This window comes from Capra hircus, chromosome 11 (assembly GCF_001704415.2).
Source record: "Capra hircus breed San Clemente chromosome 11, ASM170441v1, whole genome shotgun sequence".
NCBI classification, from domain to species: Eukaryota; Metazoa; Chordata; class Mammalia; order Artiodactyla; family Bovidae; genus Capra; species Capra hircus.
Genome location: NC_030818.1, coordinates 71,233,941 through 71,261,799, shown reverse-complemented (window position 1 = coordinate 71,261,799; position 27,859 = coordinate 71,233,941). Strand labels below are relative to the sequence as shown.

The following is a 27,859-nucleotide window of genomic DNA, read 5'->3' as shown; positions in this document are numbered from 1 at the left end:
GGAGTAAATAAACATAATAAATGAGAATTCTCAATACAATGCCTGGCTCACAGAAGGCATTCAATATGTGTTAGGCATTATGACTGCTCTTCTAAATAGTGGTAGGAATCAGATCAATATTATGGAGTCCCAAAGTCCTTGGGAATTTTAGGTTCCCAACCCCAGAACCAAACGATGAACTACTCTGCACACCCCTCAGGGGCTCCATCCATTGGGTCCCTGCCTTTTTCCTTTTCACCCTCACCTGTCCAAGTTCAGTACCTTCTCTTCTTTGCATTCACTTCTTTTTATATCCTGGTCCCCATTACCCTCACAGGTAATAAATGACGATTGTAACTTTCCAGTAGCACCAAAGAACCAAGTATACAGGGTGAAATGTCAGAGCTGTGTCCTACCGCAGCTCCCCCTTGGTGTGCAGGTTGTTCTGCAGCAGCATCTCCTCAGCCCCAGGGAGAAACTGGAATAGAAACCCCTCTCCACTTGGGATTTCCGTCAGGTGATCTGGAACTTCTAACCTCTCACCACCTCTACCCTGCTTCTCCCACACCCACTTCCTCCACTGATTTCTTTTTCCCTGTCTGTCTGTCTGTCTCCACGTAGACACACGGAGGTCCAAGGCCAGTGTCTCAGACACCCAGGCAGACCTTGTTTTCGCTGATTCTCTCCCCTTTTGCTTCTGTTTCTCTTCCTTCCCTTCTGGCGGATGTGCTCTAGCCATCTTCCCTGAACTGGAGGCTCGTCTGACCTGAGCGGGACCACCCACTTCCTTAGGACAGTCAATGAGCCTCAAGTCTCCACCTCAGTGAAAGGAGGGGAAGTACGGATTTACTGGGAAGTGTAAAGTAGCTCGATTTCGTGTTTTCACAGTGTTGTCCCTGCTAGTTCATTTGGGGTTTTTGTAGTTGTTGCTGTTGCCTTAGTTACATGGATGGTTTGACATCTTACAGACTGGTCTGCAGCTTGCTTTTTTTTCCTTTAACAACACATCATGGCCAGTGTTCTCACTAAGGACCTTCTCATGGCGGCGTAGTACTTGTGTCGGAAGAGTTCACTCTAATGTATTCAACTCTGCAATTGACCGATACTTCAGTTGTTTGAAATTTGTTGTTTATGTCTGTGATTCGGTCCTACCCCTATGAACCCATCATTTCTTCTCTAGGAGTTGGCTTCAGTCCCCCCCCCGCCCCCACCGCCCCACTCCCTGCTTCCGAGGAGGCCCCAGTCTCTCCGAATATGCCCACTGTGTGTGCTGAGTCTGAAGGACAGCTGGTGTGTTTGCTGCTCAGGCAGCAAGCATGGCTGCAGCTCAGTAGTTTGGGGATGTGATGTGAGTGAGCGCAAGGGCTCCCCCAGTTCTGAAATGACCTTGACCCCATTCAGTGAGAAAATACTCAGAAGAGACAGTTGTGTCAAATTTGTTATCGCCAATACTGAGAAGCAGTCTTGGTCTGACTGGGAAAGAGAGGTGCTGCTGGGAACCAGCCCACTTGCAAGGGGCTGGAAGCTCTGTGATGGACCACTGAGCCCTGTGTCCTCAGAACTTGCTAGGTGGCCCCGAAGCTGTGGATCTCTCCCTGCCTTTCTCCTTGAAGACTATAAATATCCACATAGATTTCTATGGGATATTATTCTTGGAGAGTACTTAGGACTCCTGAGAATTAAATCATGTCCTAAAATGAATTCTTACATTGAGTGGTCCATTTGGCATCTTCTGTGTGACTCGGTGACACTGATACCACGCATGCAATATTGACACATTCACTAATGCAGGGTCAGGATTCAATAGCTATGGTTCAGCCACACAGCTTGTTAAGTCATTTTGACAGTCCCCTGTATGCTCTTAATATTGCTCTGTTAGTAAATTTTGAGTGTTTTAAAGATTTAAGAGAACAGTAGTAATAAGAATTCTGAAACAACCAAGAGAGTTGCAAAGAAGTTAATAATAGGCCAACTTCAATTATATTTGACCAGTTAAATTGGCATCATCCTTGTCTACCTTTTCCAGAACTGGTTTCCTTCCTGACACAACCTTTCTGCTTCTGTTGCAACTTGTGCCACTGGGTTAAAGAAAGCAAACACATCTCCTTCTGGGGTTATCATGTTCCCCTCAGACAGATTTCCCCAAGATGCCTGGACCAGTGGGCTCTCCCAGGCTTTCTGCTGCTCCTCCTCAGGCCTGCTCGGCAGCCTTTGTCTGGGAGCGTGTAGACCTGTGTTTATTGTCGTGGCTGATTTGAATCATCTGTTGCAGAGAATTGGATAAAAATAGTATTTAAACTGATGGAGGTATTTTTAAAGCAAAAAAAGCAGGTAAATAAATTAAGATATTCAGAAACAGGCTCTAGTTTTGCACAGATGGGTGTTAACAGAACTGAACTCCTACTTCCTTCATTAGTAAGTAAACAGTTTATTTAGTAAGATAAAATGTGTTTTTAAATGACAGGAATCTACTCAATACTTGTTGTTTTTGTTAAAGTTCTGACTATGCTGATAGCCTCCTCGGTCCCTCACCTCTTCAAGTTCCCAAGAAAGGACTTTCTCATCACCTTTTCCCCAGTTTCCTCTCCCTAGTATCTCCAGAAAATGGGTCCTCCGGTTTTCTGGGTACGTTTTGGAGTTCAGGGCCTGGAGGGCTGGGAGTCCCATAGAAGGGAGCAGTGTTCCCATCCAATATCCGTGCCGTGTTTTAGTAGGATGATAGCACCCTGCACTCACGTTTGTAGGCATGTCCTGGGGCTGTAGCTGGCACCGGGGCCTGGCACCTCCGAGGCAGCAGCACAGTATGGAGCAGAGGTTGGGCTGCTGAGCAACACCTGCTGGCGGCGCCCCCTTCCCTTCGCTGCCTTGCGTCAATCACACACTCTGTCCCATTGGGCAGCTAGGGGTGTGTGGCAGGGAAGAGGGGCTGGGAGAAGGGCAGGAAGATCAGTGGACAGCTGGAATGACACGGATGATTTGGCTCTGAAAGGGGTAATTAGGGCCAGACTGAACGTTGCCAAAATTAGAAGACTGGCAGTTTCACCTGTTAACTAAGAAGGTCTTTATCTCCTAACGATAAAGGATTCCTCCTTCTGTATGTTTGACATGAGATTCTTCTGCTGGTGTGAGAGGGATTGAGAACCTATCCTATTCATTCACATCAGAACCAGCTACAGGATTTGCTTTTTCCAAATCACACATTTTTCCAAGGTTCTGATATGCTGCTCTACAACAGGGATGTGCGTGTTAGTGTGTGTTAGTCATTTAGTCATGTCCAATTCTTTATGACCCCATGGACTATAGCCCCCCGGCTCCTCTGTCCATGGGATTGATTTCCCAGGCAAGAATACTGGAGTGGATTGCCATTTCCTTCTCCAGGAGATCTTCCCAACCCAGGGATTGAACCAGGCTCTCCTGAGTTGCAGGCAGATTCTTTACCATCTGAGCTACCAGGGAAGCCCAGAACAGGGATGGGTAGAGATTTCTCCTCTCCCCAGAAGAATCTCTGGAGAGTATCACATCACTTGGGTATAGTGGCACCTTACTGTTTTCTCTAAATGGCTTGGATGTTGGGCATATGTTTTTAATTTAAAAAAAAAACAAACACTTTAACTTTACACAAGCCCTTTTGTGATAAGTACAGGTATCATGAGAGCCAGACCTGAGAATTGCTGTTGCCTGTAAGCTGAATGTGGATTTTCAATGTCTGCATTCAAATTCAGCCCAAACTTTACTCAGCTTGCTAAAATATGGGGTGCTTCGTGCTCCAGCCAGGGGTACTTGGAGTGGTTGCCCCCCTTGCAACAGCAAAAGAATGCCTGAATAATGCTTGAGGCCTCTGCTGACAACCCTGAGCTCTCACAAAACTTTGAAGGTTTGGCCCACATACCATCAAGAAGCCAACATCCCGATCCTAAGTACAGGCCTAGCCTAAGGTTAACAGTAAGACCAACATTTTGTTGCTTCATTTTCCTATTAAGCTCCAGATCGCTGATTGAAGCAGAATTCCAATGTATTGACACACCACCACATTGTTAACATGACAGGGAGGATTTGATTATGGGAGAACAAGTCCAAAAACGGTAAACTGGCGCAAAAAAAAAAAAAAAAAAAAGAGAGAGAGAGAGAGAAAAAGAAAAAAAGATTCTGGGGCCTTGCTTCTCAAGGCAGCTTTTGTGGTTGCATTCCTTTATTTGATGTGGTTCCCTCCTTCTCCTGTGCCAAACGGTGCAATATGGGAAAAATGATGAAGCTGCAAAAAGGGTGGGATGGCAGGGGGCAGGGGAGATAGGGAGTGAACCGTTTAGTAACAGGAGAAAGAAAACAGAGCTTAGGGATCAAAGACAGAAATACCTGTCTCTCCAAGCAGGAAGCAGAAAGAAACACAGGAGTCCTTTCCCCACGCTCAGGGAAAGGCTGAGACACTGTTAGCTGGCGCCTTTCAGGCCAACCCAGGCGGGCGCAGTAGACGGGGTGGCCGAAAGCTGCCTGCAGGTGAGAAGAATCAGCTTGAGAAAGTCAAGGCTGAGCATGCTGTGCCTGCGTTACCAAGAACTGGGGTTAACCTGGGAGGGCCCCGGGGAAGAGGGGTGGGGACCAGAGGTTGCCTCCCATCAGCAGATTATGGGAATCAACACGTTTTAACACCAGCCATCCTCAGAGGCCAATCCTCGGACAATATTGGAATCTAGATGAGGAAGAAGCTTCCGTGCAGAATCAGAATTTTATTTATTTACAGTTTTCAGGCTGGGCAGCTCTTATGTTGTGTGGTTTGTGACTTCCCAAAGTGACATTTTCTGGGTTTTAAAATTATCTTTCTTTGCACTGTGAAAAGAGCATCTATGATTCATCTTAATATTTCTGAGGATCAGTCACCAACGAACAGCTAGTATTTCGGGTGGGAGGAAGGCTTTTGTAGGCAGCTTTTTCACCTAGCATAGAAGTAAAAGCACCAGAATATGCCTCAAGCGTCATTTGAGATCATATAAATAGCTCTCTCTTGCAGTTCTAATCCAATATCATTATGAGAACTCCCACAGTCCACGAGTTGCCTAATGTTCACCTCACCCTTGCCTGAAAAACGCTAATGCTTGTGGTTTACCTGCTGATTGAATATAGTTTCTGAAAATGCTTGTGGTTTACCTGCTGATCGAGTATAGTCTCTGAGAGGTTTGACCAAAGGATCTGCTTTTCATTTTGGCTGATCTAATCTAGGTCTTTTGGCCTGTATTTCTTCCTGGATATTTTCCTCAGCTTCAGCATCCGTAGAACTGTCAAGTGATCCTTTAATCCTAGTTCAGGAGTCAGCAGAAACTACAGCGGCCCTGGCCGTATCTGGCCCGCACCCTGTTTTGTATGGCCCGGGAGCTCCAAATGATTTGTACATTTTTTTAAATGATGAGAAAAACATGTAAAGAATAGTATTTTGTAACTTGTAAAAATTATGTGAAATTCACATTTCAGCATCCATAAATAAAATTTTATGGAAACACAGCCATGCACCCTTATTTACATATTTCGTCTGACTCTCTTCCTGCTACAGCATCAGACTTGAATAGTTCCAACAGAAATCTTAGGGCTGCAAGGCCAGTGATATTTACTACCTGTCCCATTGCTGAGAAAGTTTGCCAATCCCTGTCCTCGACCCTTAAAACCTTCTTTTTCACACTGTTTCAGAAAAGATAGATACATTTACAGACTTCTTATGTCCATTTTAGAAATTAAACTCTTATCTTTCTTTATTCTTTCAACCTTAATGCCACAAATATTTATTGAGTGCATACAATGGACGTGGCCTTATTCTTATTTCTGGTGTCTTAGCAGTAAACAAAACAAATAATTCCCATTCTGGAGAAGTTTACATTCTAGTGAAGGGTAATGGGAGAAGATGGTAAACAAATACAATATGCAAAAGTGTTTTATGGAGCTCTGTGCCATAAACAAAGTAAAACAAAGAAGAGGGGTTACTGGAAAAGGAGGTGGATTGTTTTAAATAGGTTGTTGAGGAAGCTTTACTGAGAAGGCGGTGTTTGAGTAAGACCTGAAACAGGTGAGGAAGCCCTGCAGCTGGGAAGAGAACTGCAAGGCAGAGGGGACAGTGGACGAACTGAGCCAAGTGTGCTGAGGTGGAACAACCCTTGCATATCCCTGGAGGCGAGAATCCAGACGAGAAGCTATTCTAGATTGGACTGAGTCTAAGGAGCCGATCAGTTAGAGCTGACTTGGGCTGAAATGGGAGAGCAGGAGCAGTAGGTTTTGCAGGCAGAGTTTGCTGAAGGGCAGGTTAAGTTTGAGCTACATTTTATACACCCAAGAAGAGGTGATGAGTAGGCAGTTGGCTCTATGAGTCCTGAGTTCAGTGAAGGTCTAGCAAGGGTATAAATTTAGAAGTTGTGGGTATAAAAGAGCTATGTTAAGCAGTGAAGCTGGCTGAAATTCAGACTCAAACCCCAGACTCTTCCTTCTCTTCAGGACATTTCTCACTCTAAAACTACGCAGAACTTCTTTTTTAACCTTGAATTTTCTTTCCCATCCAGTTCACCATTGGCATGCCTCAGGATGGACATCAGAGCTTCTTTTCCCCTCTCTGGGCAGATGCCCTTTAACCAGTAGATATCCCAGACAGCCTGAAGAATGAAACAGGCTTTTCTCATTGGGGAAAAAAACTGCTTGGTGTGGTCCAGGCCCCACAGCCTGCTGTCCGTAGAGTTCCTAGCCTTTGATCACGTGCCTTACCTTGTTGTGTAGAATCTGTTTCCTCCTTCCTTCCAGCTGAAGTCTTGATTTGACAACTCTTTGCTTTGCCTTTTGGTTACCTGCACGTGACTGGACTTCGTTTTGCCCATGTACACACTTAACTGTAATCACCTTTTTCTAGTTGTTTCCATAAATGTCTACTCTCCCATTCTAGACTTTGAGTCCTTAAGAGCACACCTGTGTGTTGTTCTCCTCTTGTCCACACTGCCTTTCAAATAGTCAGTGACCTCATGCCTTGGGGATGGAAGGCAAATTTGCTTTTGCCACACGCCTTCCCATCCTCATCCCTGTTGTGCCTCCTCAGGAGGTACAGGGCAGGCTGTGAGGACGACCTGCACCTGATCCACTGGGAACCAGGTCAGCCTAATCACTCACCGTCTCTGTAGATGGGCCTTGAGTGTCTGAGTTATTAATAGGCTCCTTAGATCATTCTTATGCAATCATGAAAAGAGTGCAGAGGAAAGATTCCAAACCCACTTTGATTATTGCCAGCCTTAAACCCTGGACAAATTATCCATCTCAAGCCTCTGTCTTATCATCTCTACAGTGAGTTAACACTTGTTACAAAGCAAAGGAAAAAAGGAAAGATATAAGCATCTGAATGCAGGGTTCCAAAGAATAGCAAGGAGAGATAAGAAAGCCTTCTTCAGTGATCAATGCAAAGAAATAGAGGAAAACAACAGAATGGGAAAGACTAGAGATCTCTTCAAGAAAATTAGAGATACCAAGGGAACATTTCATGCAAAGATGGGCTCAATAAAGGACAGAAACGGTATGGACCTAACAGAAGCAGAAGATATTAAGAAGAGGTGGCAAGAATACACAGAAGAACTGTAAGAAAAAGATCTTCACGACCAAGATAATCACGATGGTGTGATCACTCACCTAGAGCCAGACATCCTGGAATGTGAAGTCAAGTGGGCCTTAGAAAGCATCACTACGAACAAAGTTAGTGGAGGTGAAGGAATTCCAGTTGAGCTATTTCAGATCCTGAAAGGTGATGCTGTGAAAGTGCTGTGCTCACTATGCCAGCAAATTTGGAAACCTCAGCAGTGGCCACAGGACTGGAAAAGGTCAGTTTTCATTCCAATCCCAAAGAAAGGCAATGCCAAAGAATGCTCAAACTACCGGACAGTTGCACTCACCTCACATGTTAGTAAAGTAATGCTCAAAATTTTGCAAGCCAGGCTTCAGCAATACATGAACTGTGAACTTCCGCATGTTCAAGCTTATGTTAGAAAAGACAGAGGAACCAGAGATCAAATTGCCAACATCCGCTGGATCATCAAAAAAGCAAGAGGGCTCCAGAAAACCATCTATTTCTGCTTTACCTACTATGCCAAAGCCTTTGACTGTGTGGATCAAAATAAACTGTGGAAAATTCTCAGAGATGGGAATACCAGACCACCTGACCTGCCTCTTGCGAAACCTATATGCAGGTCAGGAAGCAACAGTTAGAACTGGACGTGGAACAACAGACTGGTTCCAAATAGGAAAAGGAGTATGTCAAGGCTGTATATTGTCACTCTGCTTATTTAACTTATATGCAGAGTACATCACGAGAAATGCTGGGCTGGAAGAAGCACAAGCTGGAATCAAGATTGCCGGGAGAAGTATCAATCACCTCAGATATGCAGATGATACCACCCTTATGGCAGAAAGTGAAGAGGAGCTAAAAAGCCTCTTGATGAAAGTGAAAGAGGAGAGTGACAAAGTTGGCTTAAAGCTCAACATTCAGAAAACGAAGATCATGGCATCCAGTCCCACCACTTCATGGGAAATAGATGGGGAAACAGTAGAAACAGTGTCAGACTTTTATTTTTTGGGGCTCCAAAATCACTGCAGATGGTGACTGCAGCCGTGAAATTAAAGGTCACTTACTCCTTGGAAGGAAAGTTATGACCAGCCTAGATAGCATATTGAAAAGCAGAGACATTACTTTGCCAACAAAGGTCTGTCTAGTCAAGGCTGTGGTTTTTCCAGTGGTCATGTATGGATGTGAGAATTGGACTGTGAAGAAAACTGAGCACCAAAGAATTGATGCTTTTGAACTGTGGTGTTGGAGAAGACTCTTGAGAGTCCGTTGGACTGCAAGGAGATCCAACCAGTCCATCCTAAAGGAGATCAGCCCTGTGTGTTCTTTGGAAGGACTGATGCTGAAGCTGAAACTCCAGTACTTTGGCCACCTCATGCAAAGAGTTGACTCATTGGAAAAGACCCTGATGCTGGGAGGGATTGGGGGCAGGAGGAGAAGGGAATGATAGAGGATGAGATGGCTGGATGGCATCACCTACTCGATGGACATGAGTTTGGGTGAACTCCGGGAGTTGGTGATGGACAGGGAGGCCTGGCGTGCTGTGATTCATGGGGTCGCAGAGTCGGACATGACTGAGCAACTGAACTGAACTGAACTGAACCTACTCTGTAGTGCTCAATCAGTCATGTCCAACTCTTTTGTAATCCCATGGACTGTAGCCCACCAAACTCCTCTGTTCATGGAATTTTCCAGGCGTGAATACTAGAGCAGGTTGCCATATACCTACTCCAGGGGATCTTCCCGACCCAGGGATTGAATCTGCATCTCTTATGTCTCCTGCATTGGCAGGCTGGTTCTTTTCCACTGATGCCACCTGGGAAGCCCCACCTATTATTGTAAGGCTGTTGTAAAAGCCCAAATGAGGAGCACTTTGGAAACAAATTATTAAGTGCTATGTACTGGTACCCTGGCTAACTGCATCTCCTGGTATCCTTTCAATCTTGGTGTGTGAAAGCCAGACTCCAGCTCCCTACATGTTAGCTCTTGGAGCACAGAGACCAGTGCTGTATGTGGGAAGTCATTTATGCTGTTTATAGGCCTATGGTGTGTGTGCTTAGTTGCTCAGTCATGTCCAACTCTTTTCACCCCTTTGGGCTGTAGCCCACCAGGCTCCTCTGACCATGGGGATTCATAGGCAAGAATACTGGAGTGGGTTGCCATTTCCTCCTCCAGGGGAATCTTCCCAAACCAGGGGCCCAACCTGTGTCTCCTGCATTGCAGATGGATTCTTTACCATCTGAACCACCAGGGAGGCCCATTCATAAGCCTGAACCTTCAGTGAATACTGACAAACAGGAATCAAGTGGATACATTTCTCTACCCTGGTCAGACAGATGGCAGTTTTTTTCTCTTCTTTTGTCCATGATTAAAACCTGTGTACAATGAGGAGGAGGGAGTTATAAAAATACTTGTGAATTTAGTCTAGGGTAACTATTATATGCATTGATTTTTTTCCAGCTTTATTGAAGTATAATTGACACATTAAAATGTGAGATATTTACAGTGTACGATGTAATGATTTGATATATTTGATATGTATTGATTTTTCTTGGTAAGTATGTTTAAAAGTAATTCATAGGAACAACAGCCTCTACCTGTGTAGTAGCAGAGCAGTAAAGTCATTCATTGGAGTCTCAAAGTTGTAAATAACAAATTCACTCATTCCTAATGACTAGTGTTTGAGAAATTGTGTTAGAATCATACTGCAGGTAACAGGCCAGGGATCAACATGCAATAAGAGGGAAAAAAGCTTTTCCTTCCCTTCGCCTGTTCATGTCTTGCGTGGCCAGGCATCATTATAAGTAGTTCATACCAGATCTTAATAGAACATCTGCTAAGTTCATTGTTGTTTTCCAGGGCTTACTTTAAATGCTTTTCCACATGCTAACAAAATCCTGATGGTGGACATCTGTTAAGATTGTCCCTTAAAGGCTTTTCTGAGATGTTAACAAACTTAAACACATTTCTGAACAAAAACTTGGTTAGTGTTCATGTCATTAGACAGACTCTGTTTGCAATTAAAATATTCTCATCTTTTGTATTTCTTGAAGTATAAAGTTTCCTTGCTTGCATTTCCCCTCCTTTCTCCTGGAAAGTACCCATCAAGTCTTCTGGCCCTCAGAGTTTCTAACAGTTCATTTGCCTAGGATGAAAACGTCCCTAACCACTTCAACTTCAGGTACCTACGTAAGTTTAAGGAGTGTTCCTGGCACTGGCTTAGGTCAGTCAGCCCAGGCATCTGCCTGAAGACACCCAGGCTGGAAGGAACCTGATGGACCTGGCACACATGGAACCAGATGTCAGGCCTGCAGATCAGGATTCAGTAGTCACAGCAGTGATCAGTGAAGACCTGAGAGTGGTAGACTGAAGTCAGAAAGACTAGATTTAGATGCCAAGCTGGCCACCCTCTCCAGTGTTCTTGCCTAGAAAATTCCATGGACAGAGGAGAGGAGCCTGGCGAGCTACAGTCCCTGGGGTCCCAAGGAGTCAGACAAAACTGAAGCAACTTAGCACACACACAGTGCCATTTACCACCTATGTGACTTCAAGGAGCGTTATGTGGCTTCTCTAAGCTCTAGCCTTCTCATCCGTAAAATGGGACAATACCTCTTTTGTAGATTGATATGAAGAAGAAATGATATCATTCATATAAAGCACTCAGTATAGTGCCTAATATTACACATAAAACTTCATAAATGGAATGGTTATTCACCACTCCATTCTGTAGAGAATTCATTTTACCAACTAAATCCCCCATATTGCCTTTTAAATTCTCTTCTTTCATACTGCAACTAAGCAAAGAATGTGTATGTGCTTTTTCGCTCAGTCATGTCTGACTCTTTGTGACCCCATGGACTGTAGCCCGTCAGGCTCCTCTGTAAATGGGGATTCTCCAGGCAAGAATACTGGAGTGGGTTGCCATGCCCTCCTCCAGGGAATCTTCCCAACCCAGGGATCAAACCCACGTCTAGCAAAGACTACCTGATTATTCCAATTTGATCATTATAGTATGCCTACACCTTTTAAAATTACTCTATTTAATAATTCCATAACCTTCTAGGTAATTTAACTCAGCATTTCAACTTCTTTAGACTTTGCTCCAAATAGGAACGTTTTTTGAGTGTTTAATCCTACTCACTCCATCTCAGAACATTTCCATTTTTATATGTCCCTCTAGAAATGGGAAACAACAAATGGAATAATAAGATCTGATTTTATGCCATGAGGTACGTTTAGTGGAACTTTTTGATCAGGTGCACAAATGGAACACAGCCAGGCCCACAGCCATTTCTCAGTGAAGGTCTCATCCAGTGTGACTCCCCAATTTTCTCCTACTTATAAACTTAGCTTGTCATTCTGATCTTCTATTTTATTTTCCTGTTATACTATTTTATTCCCCTGTTATAGTCATTGAGATTTTCAGTATTTTGAATTACACTCTGATTTTGTTTAACTGAGAGGTGGAGAGGCTCTTAAGTAAGGGCTCAAAGCTGAATCTATAAAATGAGACAGTGGCTAGCAACAGCTATAGAAAATGCTTTACTAAGAAAAAGAAAATCCAGTTAGGAAAACAACAACAACAAAACCCAGACTCTTCGCTTAGTGTAGTATTTGTACTTTTGGAAACTACATATGATTTTTCTTTATCCTACCCGGTTAATGTCTTGTGACATGATATCTTAAGAAAAAGTGGGATAACAAGGTGATAAATTTCATGGATGAAGGTTTTCTGAGGATAATTTCAGCCACTTCTGCTACTGTTTCAGTATATAGGTAGGAATTACTAGAGATGAGAGTTTTAGAAATTCCACACCATCCTTCTTATGAAAAAATTTCTAAAGAAAAAGGGCACAGGCTCTGGAACCAGAGAGACTTGGATTCAAACCCTGCAACTTACTTGCTGCATAATCTTGGACAAGATACTTAGACTCGTAGAATCTCAGTTTCCTGATCTGTAAGTTGGGCTAATTAGATCTACCTGGCAGAATTCTTGGGCGGTTTCGAGCTAATGAAGCATTTAGTAGAGTGCCTGGCAAAAGTGGATACTCAATAAATAACAGTGACTTTTGTTTTATTGTAATGGCTTTCCTGGCATGCTGCCAGGAAACATACTCTCTCATTATAGAGTGCCCTAGATTCTTGAGGTCCCTGGCATTTCTCTACCTTGAAAGGAGTTAACAGTGGTGCCCGAGTCTTGTATGCAGAATGGAAAACTCAAGTCCAGATACAGATTTAGGCATATAGTTCATGTTTATTGGACTGAATTAAAGGCTCACCTTTCTTTAGAATTTCTCTTAACTTGGGGGCCAATGGTGGCTGGTGTCCTTCTATCATCCTTGAAGTTCTCCATTTTCATGCTTCACTCTCACACTCCCCTGAACCCTACTATGGAGGAGGCAACCAGGTCAACTTCCTGTCCCTCGGAACTGGTTCAAAGGCAAAAACGAAACAGCAAGACCACTTCACGCATCTCTGACCGTGACTTGATGTAACCCTGGACATGAAACACTCACACAAGAGGCATTCTAGAATAACATCTCTCTTGGAGTGCGTGGTGCTCTTTTCATATTCAGTTAAGTTCAGTTCAGTCACTCAGTCGTGTCCAACTCCTTGCGACACCATGAATTGCAGCACACCAGGCCTCCCTGTCCATCACCAACTCCCGGAGTTCACCCAAACTCATGTCCATCGAGTCGGTGATGCCTACCAGCCATCTCATCCTCTGTCGTCTCCTTCTCCTCTTGCCCCCAATCCCTCCCAGCATCACAGTCTTTTCCAGTAAGTCAACTCTTCGCGTGAGGTGGCCAAAGTATTGGAGTTTCAGCTTTAGTATCTTTCCTTCCAAAGAACAGCCAGGACTGATCTCCTTTAGAATGGACTGGTTGGATCTCCTTGCAGTCCAACGGACTCTCAAGAGTCTTCTCCAACACCACAGTTCAAAAGCATCAATTCTTTGGCGCTCAGTTTTCTTCACAGTCCAACTCTCACATCCATACATGACCACTGGAAAAACCACAGCCTTGACTAGACGGACCTTTGTTGGCAAAGTAATATCTCTGCTTTTGAATATGCTGTCTAGGTTGGTCATAACTTTCCTTCCAAGGAGTAAGCGTCTTTTAATTTCATGGCTGCAGTCACCATCTGCAGTGATTTTGGAGCCCAAAAAAATAAAGTCTGACACTGTTTCTACTGTTTCCCCATCTATTTCCCATGAAGTGGTGGGACCAGATGCTCTGATCTTCGTTTTCTGAATGTTGAGCTTTAAGCCAACTTTGTCACCCTCCTCTTTCACTTTCATCAAGAGGCTTTTTAGTTCCTCTTCACTTTCTGCCATAAGGGTGGTGTCATCTGCATATCTGAGGTGATTGATACTTCTCCCGGCAATCTTGATTCCAGCTTGTGCTTCTTCCAGCCCAGCATTTCTCGTGATGTACTCTGCAATTAAGTTAAATAAGCAGAGTGACAATATACAGCCTTGACATACTCCTTTTCCTATTTGGAACCAGTCTGTTGTTCCACGTCCAGTTCTAACTGTTGCTTCCTGACCTGCATATAGGTTTCGCAAGAGGCAGGTCAGGTGGTCTGGTATTCCCATCTCTTTGAGAATTTTCCACAGTTTATTTTCATCCACACAGTCAAAGGCTTTGGCATAGTAGGTAAAGCAGAAATAGATGGTTTTCTGGAGCCCTCTTGCTTTTTTGATGATCCAGCGGATGTTGGCAATTTGATCTCTGGTTCCTCTGTCTTTTCTAACATAAGCTTGAACATGTGGAAGTTCACAGTTCACGTATTGCTGAAGCCTGGCTTGCAGGATTTTGAGCATTACTTTACTAACATGTGAGGTGAGTGCAGTTGTGCAGTAGTTTGAGCATTCTTTGGCATTGCCTTTCTTTGGGATTGGAATGAAAACGGACCTTTTCCAGTCCTGTGGCCACTGCTGAGTTTTCCAAATTTGCTGGCATAGTGAGTGCAGCACTTTCATAGCATCACCTTTCAGGGTTTGAAATAGCTCAAGGAACTCCATCACCTCCACTAGCTTTGTTCATAGTGATGCTTTCTAAGGCCCACTTGACTTCACATTCCAGGATGTCTGGCTCTAGGTGAGTGATCACACCATCGTGATTATCTTGGTCATGAAGATCTTTTTTGTACAGTTTTTCTGTGTATTCTTGCTACCTTTTCATAGCTGTGAGAGGAGAAGCAAGAAGCAAAGGAGAAAAGGAAAGATATAAGCATCTGAATGCAGAGTTCCAAAGAATGGCAAGGAGAAATAAGAAAGCCTTCCTCAGCTATCAATGCAAAGAAATAGAGGAAAACAACAGAATGGGGAAGACTAGAGATCTCTTCAAGAAAATTAGAGATACCAAGGGAACATTTCATTTTCATATTAGTGTAACTCTGATTTTTACTTTAACCCTTGAGAGAGATGGATCTTTTTGAGAGTAGTAGTATCCCCACTGTACTCAGGGGAAAGTGGAGAAGGACCAGAGGGAGCAGACTTGGTAGAAGCAAGAACTGCAGTTGAAAATCGGTGGCCCTTCTGGTTTTCTCTGCTGCTAAATCACGTTTTCTTCATTTTTATTTGGCCCAAAGGTAAGGCCCCACAGGAACAGAGGGGAGTTACTATTTCATAATGGGTTAAAAACCCATTGTCCCAAGTCAAGCTTGCAGACAGGCTGATTGCCTGCCTTTTTCCATGCCAGAATGCCCCATAATATTTCCTTAAGCTATTGACTATGGCCAAGTCAAGTCTTCAGTATTAGAGATGCTTTGAATATTTGCAGACAGAGCAAGGTCCACAGAGGCTCAGTTAGCTGTATTTGCATGGAAACAATAATATTAGTACATGGACAGTTCTTATATTTAACTTTTAAAACCCAAGGAGGACAGACTTGGAATTGTTTTTCTGGCTACCTTTGGGTCTGTTTACCTCCACCACTGGAAAGGTTTCTCCAGCTCTGGCCTTGTCCTTGTCATTTCTATCCATGGACTCAGTTTCAGTTCTATGAATTATCAGCTAGTTTCATGTTTCATTGCAGCCCATAAGGAGATAGAAGGTGCTTTCTCATCAAAGCAGCCCTTTTCACCCTCTCCTCTCAAGTTCAGCCTGAGACCCTGCCACACCAATTTAGTTTCTCCATCTTTTAACCCAGCTTTCTCCCTGAACCGCTCCAGAGATCAGAAGAGTCAACGGCCCCAGTGGTCCCTTTCATCTCCCCGTCACCCCGTCCCTAGCCCCTACTCAGCCATGGAGTAGGTTAGCGAGGCCCGGCTTCTCGCCAGGCAGCCCTGCATTCCTGAGAAGAGCTGAGTGAGGCTGGGCATGCCTGCAGAGAGGGAGTTTTCTCTTGTACACGCTCAGCACGGTATTTTTTGATTCATGAATATTAAAGGCTTTGAGATCACAAGGCCTTACCTCCTCCATCTTGCACCCTTTGAAAACATAATAGCTCTTTTATTTCATGGCACTTGACTTTGTTTATTCAGCACGATCAGGGCAGCATTCAGGCTATAGCAAGCCTGTTAAATATTTACCCATGAGGCGGATATTTATACATGAATCAGCAGCACTTATCAGCATGCATTGCTGGAAGTCAGGTTCAGAACTCTCACAGGCTGAAAAACTACTGAGTTAAATAAAGAGTGCAGCGAGTTTCCTTTAAGAAATCAACTCTCATTTAAAACTATCCTTTGTAGTATCTGAAGTGCTTCACACATTAAGGCTTCCTTCCCCTGCACAGCTGAGTCTTTCACAATTGAACATGACAGAGTGGTTGGTCCATCACATCCGAGGTGCAGTGAATCTGGTTGTTTGACCATCTGGGTGTGAACAAAATCAGGAGGAACGCTTGCCCTGCTGCCATGTGGGAAGTTGCGAAGGGAGATGAGCTGTGTGCAGCACTGTGCTTCTGTGGTGGCCTGAGTGCTTCTAGAAGCCCTTTAACCTCATTGAAATCCTGACCCTGCTCACTGGTAGTCATCCCCAGTGTGTCTTTCCATCCTTGCAACCCTTTCAAGATTATACTCCGTCCCCGCTTGGGTGGCATAGTGGTAAAGAACCCACCTGCCAGTGCAGAAGATGTAAGAGACGTGGGTTTGATCCTTAGGTCCGAAAGATCCGCTAGAGGAGGGCATGGCAACCCACTCAAGTATTCTTGCCTAGGAAATCCCATGGACAGAGTAGCCTGGCAGGCTACAGTTCATGGGGTGGCAAAGAGTCAGACACGACTGAAGTGACTTAGCACACACCCCCTCCCCAGGGAGGTGCATAATTCAGCAGTCACAGCAGCCTGGACACTAGCAACAGGCTTCCCTGAATTCAGATCCCAGCTGTACCATTTCCTGGTTATGTGACTGCAGGGAAGTTTCTTCTGGTCTCTGAGGCTCAATTTCTTCACTTGTAAAATCACAGTGATGATTTCTACCTCACTGAGTTGTAGAGAGGGTTCAATTAGATAATGGGAAAGCACCTAGCAACTAGAGTTAGTTCTTGATAATCAGAGAAGCAGCGTGCAGAGAGATGGCCCTGGCAGCAGAGCAGCCGGCCTTTGGGTTTCTCCAGACCTCTGCTTCTTTCTATTATTAAAGGTAATTTTTGTTTAGTGGCTGTATCTCAGAAGCAGAGAGAGAGATTCAAGTTGATTTTTCACACACTGTTTTTACTCATTGTATTCAATTTAGTGAATGATTTAAAACATATTCTGTAGTATTTTATACAGATCAAAGTCCATTGCTATCGATTCCAGGGAACTGTCCAAATCATTTGGGGGCTAGGGAGGTGGTTTATTTTGCTGAAGATTGTTTCTCCAAGTAACCTATGAGAAGCCTGGATCTTAGTATTCTGTTATGCAGATATTTCACCATAAACCACAGGCTATAGCTTTATTGTTCTCATAATTTAAAATTTTCTTCTGAATCGGTTTTCCATCCTAATGGAACCATTAGAGCCTTGGAGTGAGATGCACACGCTCTGTGTACTTTTACACACATAAGAGGACACAGAAAGCCTTCCTCTAGTTCACAGAAAGCCACAGGAATTTTCCCAGCTTTCTTCAGAGTTGAGGCTAAATCTCATCTAGTGTCTACTCTGAGAGTAGCAAATGGAAATGATGTTCTTGCTAATTCTGTGCAGTTACAGGGTGTATGCGATTCATTAATGTCATACTTAGTCAAACACTGTCTCAGAATCTTCTCAGTTTTCAGAGTTGTGCGTTTTACTTATCTTCTGAGTAGGGTAAGTCAACAGCGAATGTTTCTACTCTGTATTGAGTTACTCGCATCACCTGAAATTTTGTTTCTTGTGATTTTTCCTTCCCATAAATAACCATAATATTCATTTTTACTTAAAAAAATTAATTTCAGAAATCTGTAGTCAGCAGAGTGACAGACTGGTCCTGGAGTCCTTTGGCTAGTTACAGGTGTTATTCCGTGTACCACAAACTCTGTGTGTGTGCACCCGGTCGCTTCAGTCATGTCTGACTCTTTATGACCCCGAGGATGGTAGCCCGCCAGACTCCTCTGTCCTTGGGATTTTCCAGCCAAGAATGCTGGAGTGGGTTGCCATTCCTCCTCCAGGGTCCTTCCTGACCCAGGTATCGAATGCACATCTCCTGTTCTGCAGACAGTGGCTCTTTACCGCCGAGCCACCAGGGAAGACCACAGACTCTAGACTGAGGTCTCTGCTCTAAACTATTTGAGAATGATTTTCCAGACTGTTGTGAAATGTTTTGTTTCCATTTATAATCTCATTACTGTAGGGACTTGGATAATGAATAATCACAGCATTAAGGGATTGAGGGGTCCTTTTATATCCTGTTTGTCTTAAAGAAATGGTTTAAGGGGGTCATAGAAATATACACATTAAAATAAAATTCAAGTAAGAAAAACAAATTAGGACCAAAGAAGAGTAGGATGAAAGATGAAATCATGATTAAGAATGGTATACAAAATGCATGCTATAAGGTTCTGAACAATTTTCTTAATAATTCTATGCCGGTTAATTTAAACTGAAAAGAGAATCTCCAGGAAAGTTCTGGAAACTTTCTAGATCAGCAGTGTGTCTTAGTGCTCGGACTGATGATTTTTTACTATCCCTTCTTGTTTAGATGAATCGAACATCAGTGTTGACTGTGATTAATTGCATACTTTCTACCCATATTGGCCCACAGACTCCAGTTAAGCATTTTCAGAAAATGCTTAACTGCTTAACTCCATTTAAAAATTGAGAGCTTAAATCATCTGGATTTCTGGCTTCAGTTGAAAAATTAGGATCTGATAAGACCAGGCGTGTGTTCCTACATATTAGAAACCAGCTGAGGCTGAGCAATGGGAGCCCTTCCCTCTGTGTGCAAAATCTCCAGTCCCTACCTGCTTCTCTGCACTCATTTACAAAACCTACCTGGGCTGCCTAACTGCCAGGGCGACTGCCTCTCCTTCTCTCGACCACCTACTTCATATGGCTCAGTGGTAAAGAATCCACCTATAATGCAGGAGACGTGAGTTTGATCCCTGGGTTGGGAAGATCCCCTGGAGAAGGAAATGGCAACCCACTCCAGTATTCTTGTCTGGAAAACCCCATGGACAGAGGAGCCTGGCAGGTCCATGGGCTTGCAAAAGAGTCGGACACGACTGAGTGACTTTCACTCACTTCACCCACAAGAATGAGAAAACTAAAGTCCAAAGAGGCTGCTCAAGGCTGCCAAGCCAGTGAGCTGCAGAACTAGTCCCTTTGGTTCTCTATAACACCAGCACGTCAGTTCAGCATTTAATGAACGACTTATCTTTGCTTGGCTCAGTTATGAATTGGGCATAATCAAGAGTATAAAAGTCTGTGTTTCAGTAACAGGTACAACCCATTCATGTTGGTAAGACATTTACCTATGCCAATCAAAATTTGCTTATCTGTACTTTTGTGATAGGATCATGAGTTGTCATTAATCGTTAGTTGTTAGTTATGTGTAATGTGAACATGCTGCTGTAACAAAATGGATTAAAATATAGAAATGGAATCATAAAGTGAAGCACCTAGTTTCACAGTCACTGATTCAGGCAGTTGGTGGGCAGACTTGGACAAGAGAAACCAAGTGTGTTGGGAATGTCACGTAAGTTGCTTGAGCCCTAAGAGAAGTATCCACTGTACTCTTGTCCTTTCAGTGCACTTGGCGGCTCCTCGGCTCTTCACATCCCAGCTTTTCCAGGAGGAGGCTGTCTCATTGATTATGTTCCCCAAGTGTGCCACCTGCTCACCAACAAGGTAAAAGCAAGTCCCCTGCCTCCCCAGCCTTGTAAGGCTCTTTGCTCCAGCATCATGGTGCAGACACCATCCTCTCCACCCTATCTTAGTTTCAACCTCCATCTGACATGGCCTTTCCTGCTATGAATAGATTTCATCAGTTTCTCTCCCACTTTGTTTGCCCTCCTTCCGTTTCTAAGGATTCTGACCCCCCTGTTCCAGTCTTACCTTCATCTTCTTTAAAATTGGAGGATAATTGCTTTACAATGTGTTGTTTTCTACCATACAAAAACTTGAATCAGCCATAAGTATATGTATGCCACCTCCCTCAAGAACCTCCCTCCCACCTGCCCCACTAACTCACTCCTCTGGGTTGTCATAGGCACTGGGTTAAGCTACCTGTGTTATACAGCGCTTTCCCACTAGCTCTCTGTTTTACATGTGGTAATGCATATGTTTCAATGCTGCTCTCTCAATTTGTCCCCCTTCTCCTCTCACTGTGTCCACAAGTCTGTTTTCTATGTCTGTGTCTCTATTCCTGCCCTGCAAATAGGTGCATCAGTACCATTTTTCTTGATTTCATATATATGCATTAATATGTGATACTTGTTTTTCTGACTTAACTTTACTGTAAGTTTACAAACAGGCTCTAGGTTCTTCTACTTTACTAGAACTGACTCAAATTGGTTCCTTTTTATGGCTGAGTAATATTCCAGTGTATATGTATACCACAACTTCTTTATCTGTTCACCTGTCGATGGACGTCTAGGTTGCTTCCATGTCTTGGCTATTGTAAATAGTGCTGCAGTGAACATTGGGGTACATGTGCCTTTTTCAATTATGGTTTTCTCAGGGTATCTGCCCATTAGTGGGGATGCTGGATCATATGGTAATTTTATTCCTAGTTTTTAAAAGAATCTCCATACTGTTCTCCATGGTGGCAGTGTCAATTTACATTCCCACCAACAGTTCAAAAAGGGTTCTCTTTTCTCCACACCCTCTCCAGCATTTCTTATTTGTGGATTTTTTTGATGGTGGCCATTCTAACCGGTGTGAGGTGATACCTTATTGTAGTTTTGATTTGCGTTTCTCCAACAATGAGTGATGCTGAGCATTTTTTAATGTGTTCATTGGACATCTGTATGTCGTCTCTGGAGAAGTGTCTGCCTAGGTTCTTCATCTTTTAAACGTATATCTTCTCATTCTTGAATTTCCATTTTGCCCTAAGTTTTTGCTTCTTCTTATGGTTTAAAAATTTTCAACTCTTTTATTTCCCAATTATTATGTATGTGTGTATGTGTGTGTGTGTTTGCCACTAGTTAATATCTCAGTGATCCTGTCGAGTGGCTCTCATCTCTTTCTGCTTTTCTGTACAGCACGTTTTAATATTTGGTTCCTGATTTTTCCTGTCATGCCTAGGAACAGTTTGCCAGAGTCCTGCTTGTTGGGACAGGGTTTCCAGGTCAGATTGGCTTATAGCCAGATTTTACGGAGAAGGCAATGGCACCCCACTCCAGTACTCTTGCCTGGAAAATCCCATGGATGGAGGAGCCTGGTGGGCTGCAGTCCATGGGGTCACAAAGAGTCGGACACTTACTGAGCGGCTTTACTTTCACTTTTCACTTTCATGCATTGGAGAAGGAAATGGCAACCCACTCCAGTGTTCTTGCCTGGAGAATCCCAGGGACGGGGGAGCCTGGTGGGCTGCCGTCTCTGGGGTCCCAGAGGGTCAAACACGATTGAAGTGACTTAGCAGCAGCAGCAGCAGCCAGATTATAGCCAGATTATCTAAAGCTTTCCCTTAGCTGCATTAATGAGCCTTTACACTGGCAAGTAACTGAGCTTACTCTATTGGTTCTTATCAGGTATTTCTGCAAATATAGAATATACTTGTTAATGTCCAGCCAGCTTATTTAGCTAAACTCTGGAGCTATTAGTCCACAGACCATACTGACTTTCTTTCTTCTCCCACATGGACTTAGTTTGCTTAATTCACCAAATCCTATTTTCTTTGCTTCTGTTGACTTGTTCACAATGGCTTGGAAAATAAATCTTTTCTTTGTCTCTTCCATTCAAAAGATAGCTCATCTCTATATAGAAAATGCTTTAGAAATATAATATTTCAAAGTCTTCAGTATTATTTTTTAAATGTCAAAGGAGCTAAAATCTGGCAACTCTGCAGTCTGTGGGCTTGGCACAGATTCTAGGGCGTTTAACTCTCATGGAGTGGTTGCTGTTCATTGGACCAGATTCCCCCAGCCCCTGCCCTCCCACAAAACTGATCAGAGGACAGCATTCTTACTTACAGTGTAGGTTTTACACTGCCTTCAAATCTGTGTCCCAGTATTATAGAGAAAAATGCAAATTTGGTCTTCCAGAACTGAGAAGAAAAGCCTTTTTAAAGCTTTCCAATTGAGATTAATTTCTAGTCATACATTCTCCTCAAAAAAAATTATAATACCATTTTCCCAGAAATACAAGAATCAGTCAGTTTTTCTTATCTGGTTCCCTTTCATTAATTTCACTTGTCTTTCAAAATTGATGTTCTTCTGCCTGCTACAAACGAGGACAGTATGGGCTGCTTTTAGAAACAATCTCTTCAAATGAATTTCCATAATTGCATTGGAATCTATCTTTATAGCCAGTTTTGTTGTGGGTTTCTGTTAAAATGGTTTTCTGTTTTTAAAATCAAGTATACAGAACTGTTTTCATCCCCTTTTTAAACAAAGCCACTTAAGCAAACTTATCATCTGTTTTTCTTTCCCCAAAATAACATTTCTGATCCTGCGTTGAGCCTGCAAAGCAAGCACTGTTTTTGTAAATTGACATAAAACCCCTATTATATAAATAGAATTGTTTTACTTTTAAAGGGTACAAATGGCTATCAGTACCAGTTGTGTCAAGGTTATTTCAAGCACTTTATCCTGAGCTTTTGTTATCCATGGAGACTCAGTGTGGCTACAGCCAATATAAACTATTTGGGGGGTCTTTTTCTCCCACTGTTTCTTTCAGCCATTATAAAGACATTTTATAAGGAATGTATTTTTGCGTTAGAAACTGATGGGTAAATGACTAACTTTCAGATGCCTAGCTTAATGAGTTCACAATTTTTTTTATAGAAACTGTCACTTGGTCTTAAGAAGGAAATATAAAAAGGCAAAATCGCCTGTTGTAACACTCCTTATTCTGAATGTTACAAACCTAAAAAGAAATACTTGAGCATTACTGTCCTTTTCAATAGGAGTTGTAGTTCAAGATAACCAATGAGGCCCATTTGATGAGAGGAAATTCTTCTTTATGGAGAATGCCAGCTGTTAAATGAGATAGAATGAGAAAATACAAACATACCATTTTTCAGGCCTCAGTTGAAGTAATTGATTCAGACAAGGATCTCCAACAAATACCAAAACCATTAAGGAACTTGATCTTCCCATGCTTCGAGGAGTGTATCCCTGGATTACTCACTCTGGCAAAAGGGATCCATTCCCTTAAAGTACCGTGGTCTGGCTGACGTCAACCTAACCAGTGATCAAACTCAGTATCACCTAGGAAGTTTTCTTGCCAAAAATGTTTAACCTGGATCACCTTTAGCTCTAACTTCTAATTCATAGGAAATACAGAAGGTAGAGAAAAAAGGAAGGAGACAATCGGAGAGTCTAGAATGCAGGATAAGACAGTTAGCTCAGTCTCTGAAAAGTCAGTATTAGGCACACACACTCACATCCCAGGAGGTACTATTATTCTATAGTAAAAGACTTTCTAGATTAAATGCCTGATCCCTGTTTATATCCTTGCCTTTTTTTTCAAACGTATTTTGGGGACAGTTGGGAAGTTTGAAAAATTGTCAGGGTCCTAAATAAATTCAGAGAATGAATTACTAAATTTTGTTGTGTGTGATAACAGTATTGTGATTGTGTAGGAAACTGTCTTGTTTTTCAGAGATGCATGCTGAAGTGTTCAGGGGCACACTGTAATGATGTCTCTAATTTCCTCTGAAACATTTCAGCAAGATTGATTGACAGGTTGATAGATAGGTAGATGGCTAGATAAAGCAACTAGACAAAATATTCACTGTTATTGAAGATAGGTGTGGGAATATGGGTGTTCATTTTACTATTCTTTCTACTTTTGTGAATCTTGGAAATTTTACATGATAAAGCATTTAATAATTCCCTACTGTACTCAGCTGTGGGTTCGTGTTTCAGGTGCAGTATGTGATTCAAGGCTATCACAAAAGAAGAGAGTATATTGCTGCCTTCCTCAGCCACTTTGGCACGTAAGTTCTTCATTAAGACCATAAATCAGTGATGCCCTCACATCCTGGTGACCCTGAGGGGAGGGCTCAATGAAGAAAATAGCACTTAGTTCTTCCATATGATACCTTTCAGTGCTATTTTGGTTCTTCCTGGTGTGTTGCTCACACTAACGCTCCCAGAAAGACATTTTTTTTCAGCATTGTTTGTCAAATAGAGTCAGATATCTTCCCTGGAGCAGCCACATAACTAGCCCCGAACACCACAGTAAAAGTGGTTGTCATACCTGCTTCTTCTTGCACTCTTTACAGTCTACACAGTACTTCCACCTCCGTCATCTCACAGTGGGCATGAGGTGAGCCAGGTGGGCATTCCTGGCACATTCTGTGAAGAAAAGCCTATAAAACTTGACCAGTCCAGTCACCTGTGGAAGTCTCAGAGAGAGCTGGGGCAAGAACCCTGTTCCTCAGAACTCAGGTCTCCTGATAAGACTCCCACTCCCCACAGGGCCGCAGAGATTTGGGAAGGATATCTGACTTTAGACACCAGCGCCATGACTCACACTTGGGATTAGTGTGTTGGAAGAAGGCCCTGCGAGGGAGGGGGCAGTGTGTAGCTGCAGTTCCAGGGTGGGCGTCTCCTGGCCACCCACCCTGTGCTCTGGCCCTTTCCGTCACGTGGCCCGTGCTGGCTGCTCGGCAGCTGTTTCCTTAATGGTGGCGGAGCCCTTATCAACCTCCCACTTAGGGCTTAGCTCGGGGGGGGGGAGGGGGGTGGGTGATGGGTGGTTGCATTTTCCTCACAGTCTCTTTAAAAGGTGGAGCACACTCTGTCTAAGCACTAAGCATTTTAGTGCTCTCACTACCTCCCACCTCGTCCCAGAGAAGGTGTGTATATTAAAATTTTAAATCAGTAACTGAAGAAATTAAGATAAAAGGAATGAGAAGATGAAATCAAGAATAAGGTTAGGATATAATTTTACAAATGTGGCATAATTAAAAGAAAATTTCTGACTCCTCAAGACAATTTCAAGAAATTTTCTCATTATCCATTGTGGAATTTCTCATATTGCCAAAATAGAGTAACAATATCTAAACAGCATAACTGTTAATGAGTCATGAGACTCTTAACACTTAAGGTATTTTTCAGCTTTCTTTATGTGCATTTTGAGAAAGTGCTTATGATATGAACAGTACTTAATAAATATTAACTCTCTTAGTCTTCTCATTTTTGAGTAAGATTATTTTTTGTGTATGTTACTGAAAATGATGATGTTAGCCCAGTGACCTGCAAAGCAGGGGTGCGTGTGCCTCAGGGGCCTGTGCCTCCCCTCACTTCAGTGGTATTCAAGAAAAGGGTGAAAAATTGCATTTACACTTGTTAACAATTGTTTTTAAATCTCATTCTATGTGTGTACATTTCTGTGTTTTATTACACGTATACTAGTACTTGTCTACAACTACAGAATCATGTACAAATACTACTATATACTGTACTGTATGCATAATGAGAAAGAGTTGGTCAGTGCTTGTTTTTGCTTATGGGGTACAGGATCTAAAAAGTTCAGATATCAGTGTTGTAATATTGAGTAAATTACATATCCAGAAAAGAAATACAAACTGATGAATAAAGTTGTTGACTTGTCGGCAGACTTTAATGAGCCAATCACTGAACCTTCAGTGCCTCAGTTCCTTTACCTTCACAGTGGGGTCAACTGTTCCTTCCTACTTAAACCTGGAGGCCATCAGTATTAATGGTCTATTTAGCCTGACTCAGCCAGGGGGAAGGCATTTCTAAGGACAGCAAAGGTCTCCTTGTATGGATGAGAAAGAAAGTTATCCTTGTCCTCTCTGTGTGGTTAATATTGGCACATTATGGTGGTGTCACCCCCTGTACACTCAGCTCCAGAGGGAAATGGGGGAGAGGAGCCCATGAGAATTCAGTCTAGGCTCTTCTGTGTTCGGAGACTGTTCTCCTTTGACACAGGAGGTGTGCATCTCCCATCTGAACCCCACATCCACCCTGCTAACGATGCTACTTTGTCTTGAGCCCAGTGGAGAAGATCAGGGGACACGAGAGAAAGGATGCCAAGTACTTTGGAAGATAGTCATCTATAATCCTGAACTTAGTAATACTGTCATTGCTTGTGACTGTTCAGTACCTGAATAAAAGTGAGACTGGACAATCACTGTATAGACCTGGGGTCTTTGCTGCCCTGACTTCTTCATTTGTCCTTTTGCTCATCACTAGTGACTAACATTTGCATAATATTTTGTGGATTGTTATTGTTGTTCTCTCACTAAGTCATGTCCAACTCTTTGCAACCCCATGATCTATACCATGCCAGGCTTCCCTGTCCTTCACCATCTCCTGGAGTTTGCTCAAACTCATGTCCACTGAGTCAGTGATACCATCTAACTATCTTATGGGTGGCCTTACTTGTTTTTTCACAGCTCCATGATGAAGTTTGCACATATGATTATATTTGTTTTACAGATAAGGAAACTAAGGCTCCAAAGGCTAAGTGATTTGCCAGAGGTCGTAATAGATAGTGAAGCTGTAGCTCAAACCTAGATGCTTTCATTCCAAATCCCACATCCTTCCTGTGGTAACACTCACTTATCTTAAATGTATCTCGTATTCAGTAACCTTGCTTCATGAACATATTCTTTACTTGGTTCCATCTCTTTGATACTTTGTTTTTATGAAGGTTTTTTTGTCTGTGTGTGTTTTTATTACTTAGGGGTGTCGTGGAATATGATGCAGAAGGCTTTACAAAACTCACTCTGTTGCTGATGTGGAAAGATTTTTGTTTCCTTGTACACAGTGAGTATATTTTTGCTATTAGCATGTCAACATACATTTCTGAATGCACTAAACCACATGTAATAATGAATATAACAGCCTTTAGTGTCCTGACTTGGTTCCTTTTACTTGAGTTGGTGATGGACAGGGAGGCCTGGTGTGCTGCGATTCATGGGGTCAAAGAGTCAAACACGACTGAGCGGCTGAACTGAACTGAACTGAAGTGTATTTACTGCATGATCTCAACCAGGTATAATTTGCTACTTGGGGGATGTTTGGTAATGTCTGGAAACATTTTTGTTTGTCATGATGGTTAGGGGACCGGGACTGGCTTTGTTGTTCCTGGCCTCAGTGGGTAGAGGTCAGAGATGCTGTTAAACATCCTACAGTGCATGAGACAGGTCCCTAAAGCAAAAAGTTATTGAGTCCACAGTGTCAGTAGTGCTGAATTTAAGAAACCCTATCCTAGAGAGGGATCTTTTCCAGTGGCACTAGTGGTAAAGAACCCGCCTGCTAATGCAGGAGACATAAGAGACGTAGGTTTGATCCCTGAGTCAGGAAGATCCCCTGGAGGAGGGTATGGAGGAGGGCATGGCCACCCACTCCAGTATTCTTGCCTGGAGAATCCCATGAACAGAGGAACCTGGTGGGCTACAGTCCATAGAGTTGCAAAGAATCAGACACAACTAAAGCAACTTAGCATGCATGCATCCTAAAGAGATTTCTATTTTCTAAGTATCTTTCCAGATTCAGGCCTCAAAACTTTCAAGATTACTCAAAGTGTAGTGCCTTCATCATTTGGTTATCATTCTTACTTTTTAAGGCAGGGGTTCCCAACCTCCAATCCATGGACCAGTCCCTCCTGTTAGATCAGTGATGGCATTAGATTAGAAATACAGCACACAATAAATGTAATGCACTTGAATCTCCCCAAACCATCTCCTCCCTGCCCCCAGTCCATGGAAAAATTGCCTTCCATGAAACTGGTCCCTGGTGCCAAAAAAGTTGGGGGCTGCT

General features: G+C 43.0%; 1 protein-coding gene across 1 annotated transcript in view; it reads left to right on the top strand.

The window, feature by feature from the left end:
* The window catches only part of BRE (brain and reproductive organ-expressed (TNFRSF1A modulator)), a 402,733-nt gene that overhangs the window by 288,381 nt on the left and 86,493 nt on the right, over positions 1-27,859 (top strand). The window contains exons 8-10 of the mRNA XM_005686868.3: positions 19,706-19,805; positions 23,990-24,060; positions 26,781-26,863. Coding sequence (XP_005686925.1) covers positions 19,706-19,805; positions 23,990-24,060; positions 26,781-26,863 — 254 coding nt within the window. The remainder of the gene's footprint in view (positions 1-19,705; positions 19,806-23,989; positions 24,061-26,780; positions 26,864-27,859) is intronic.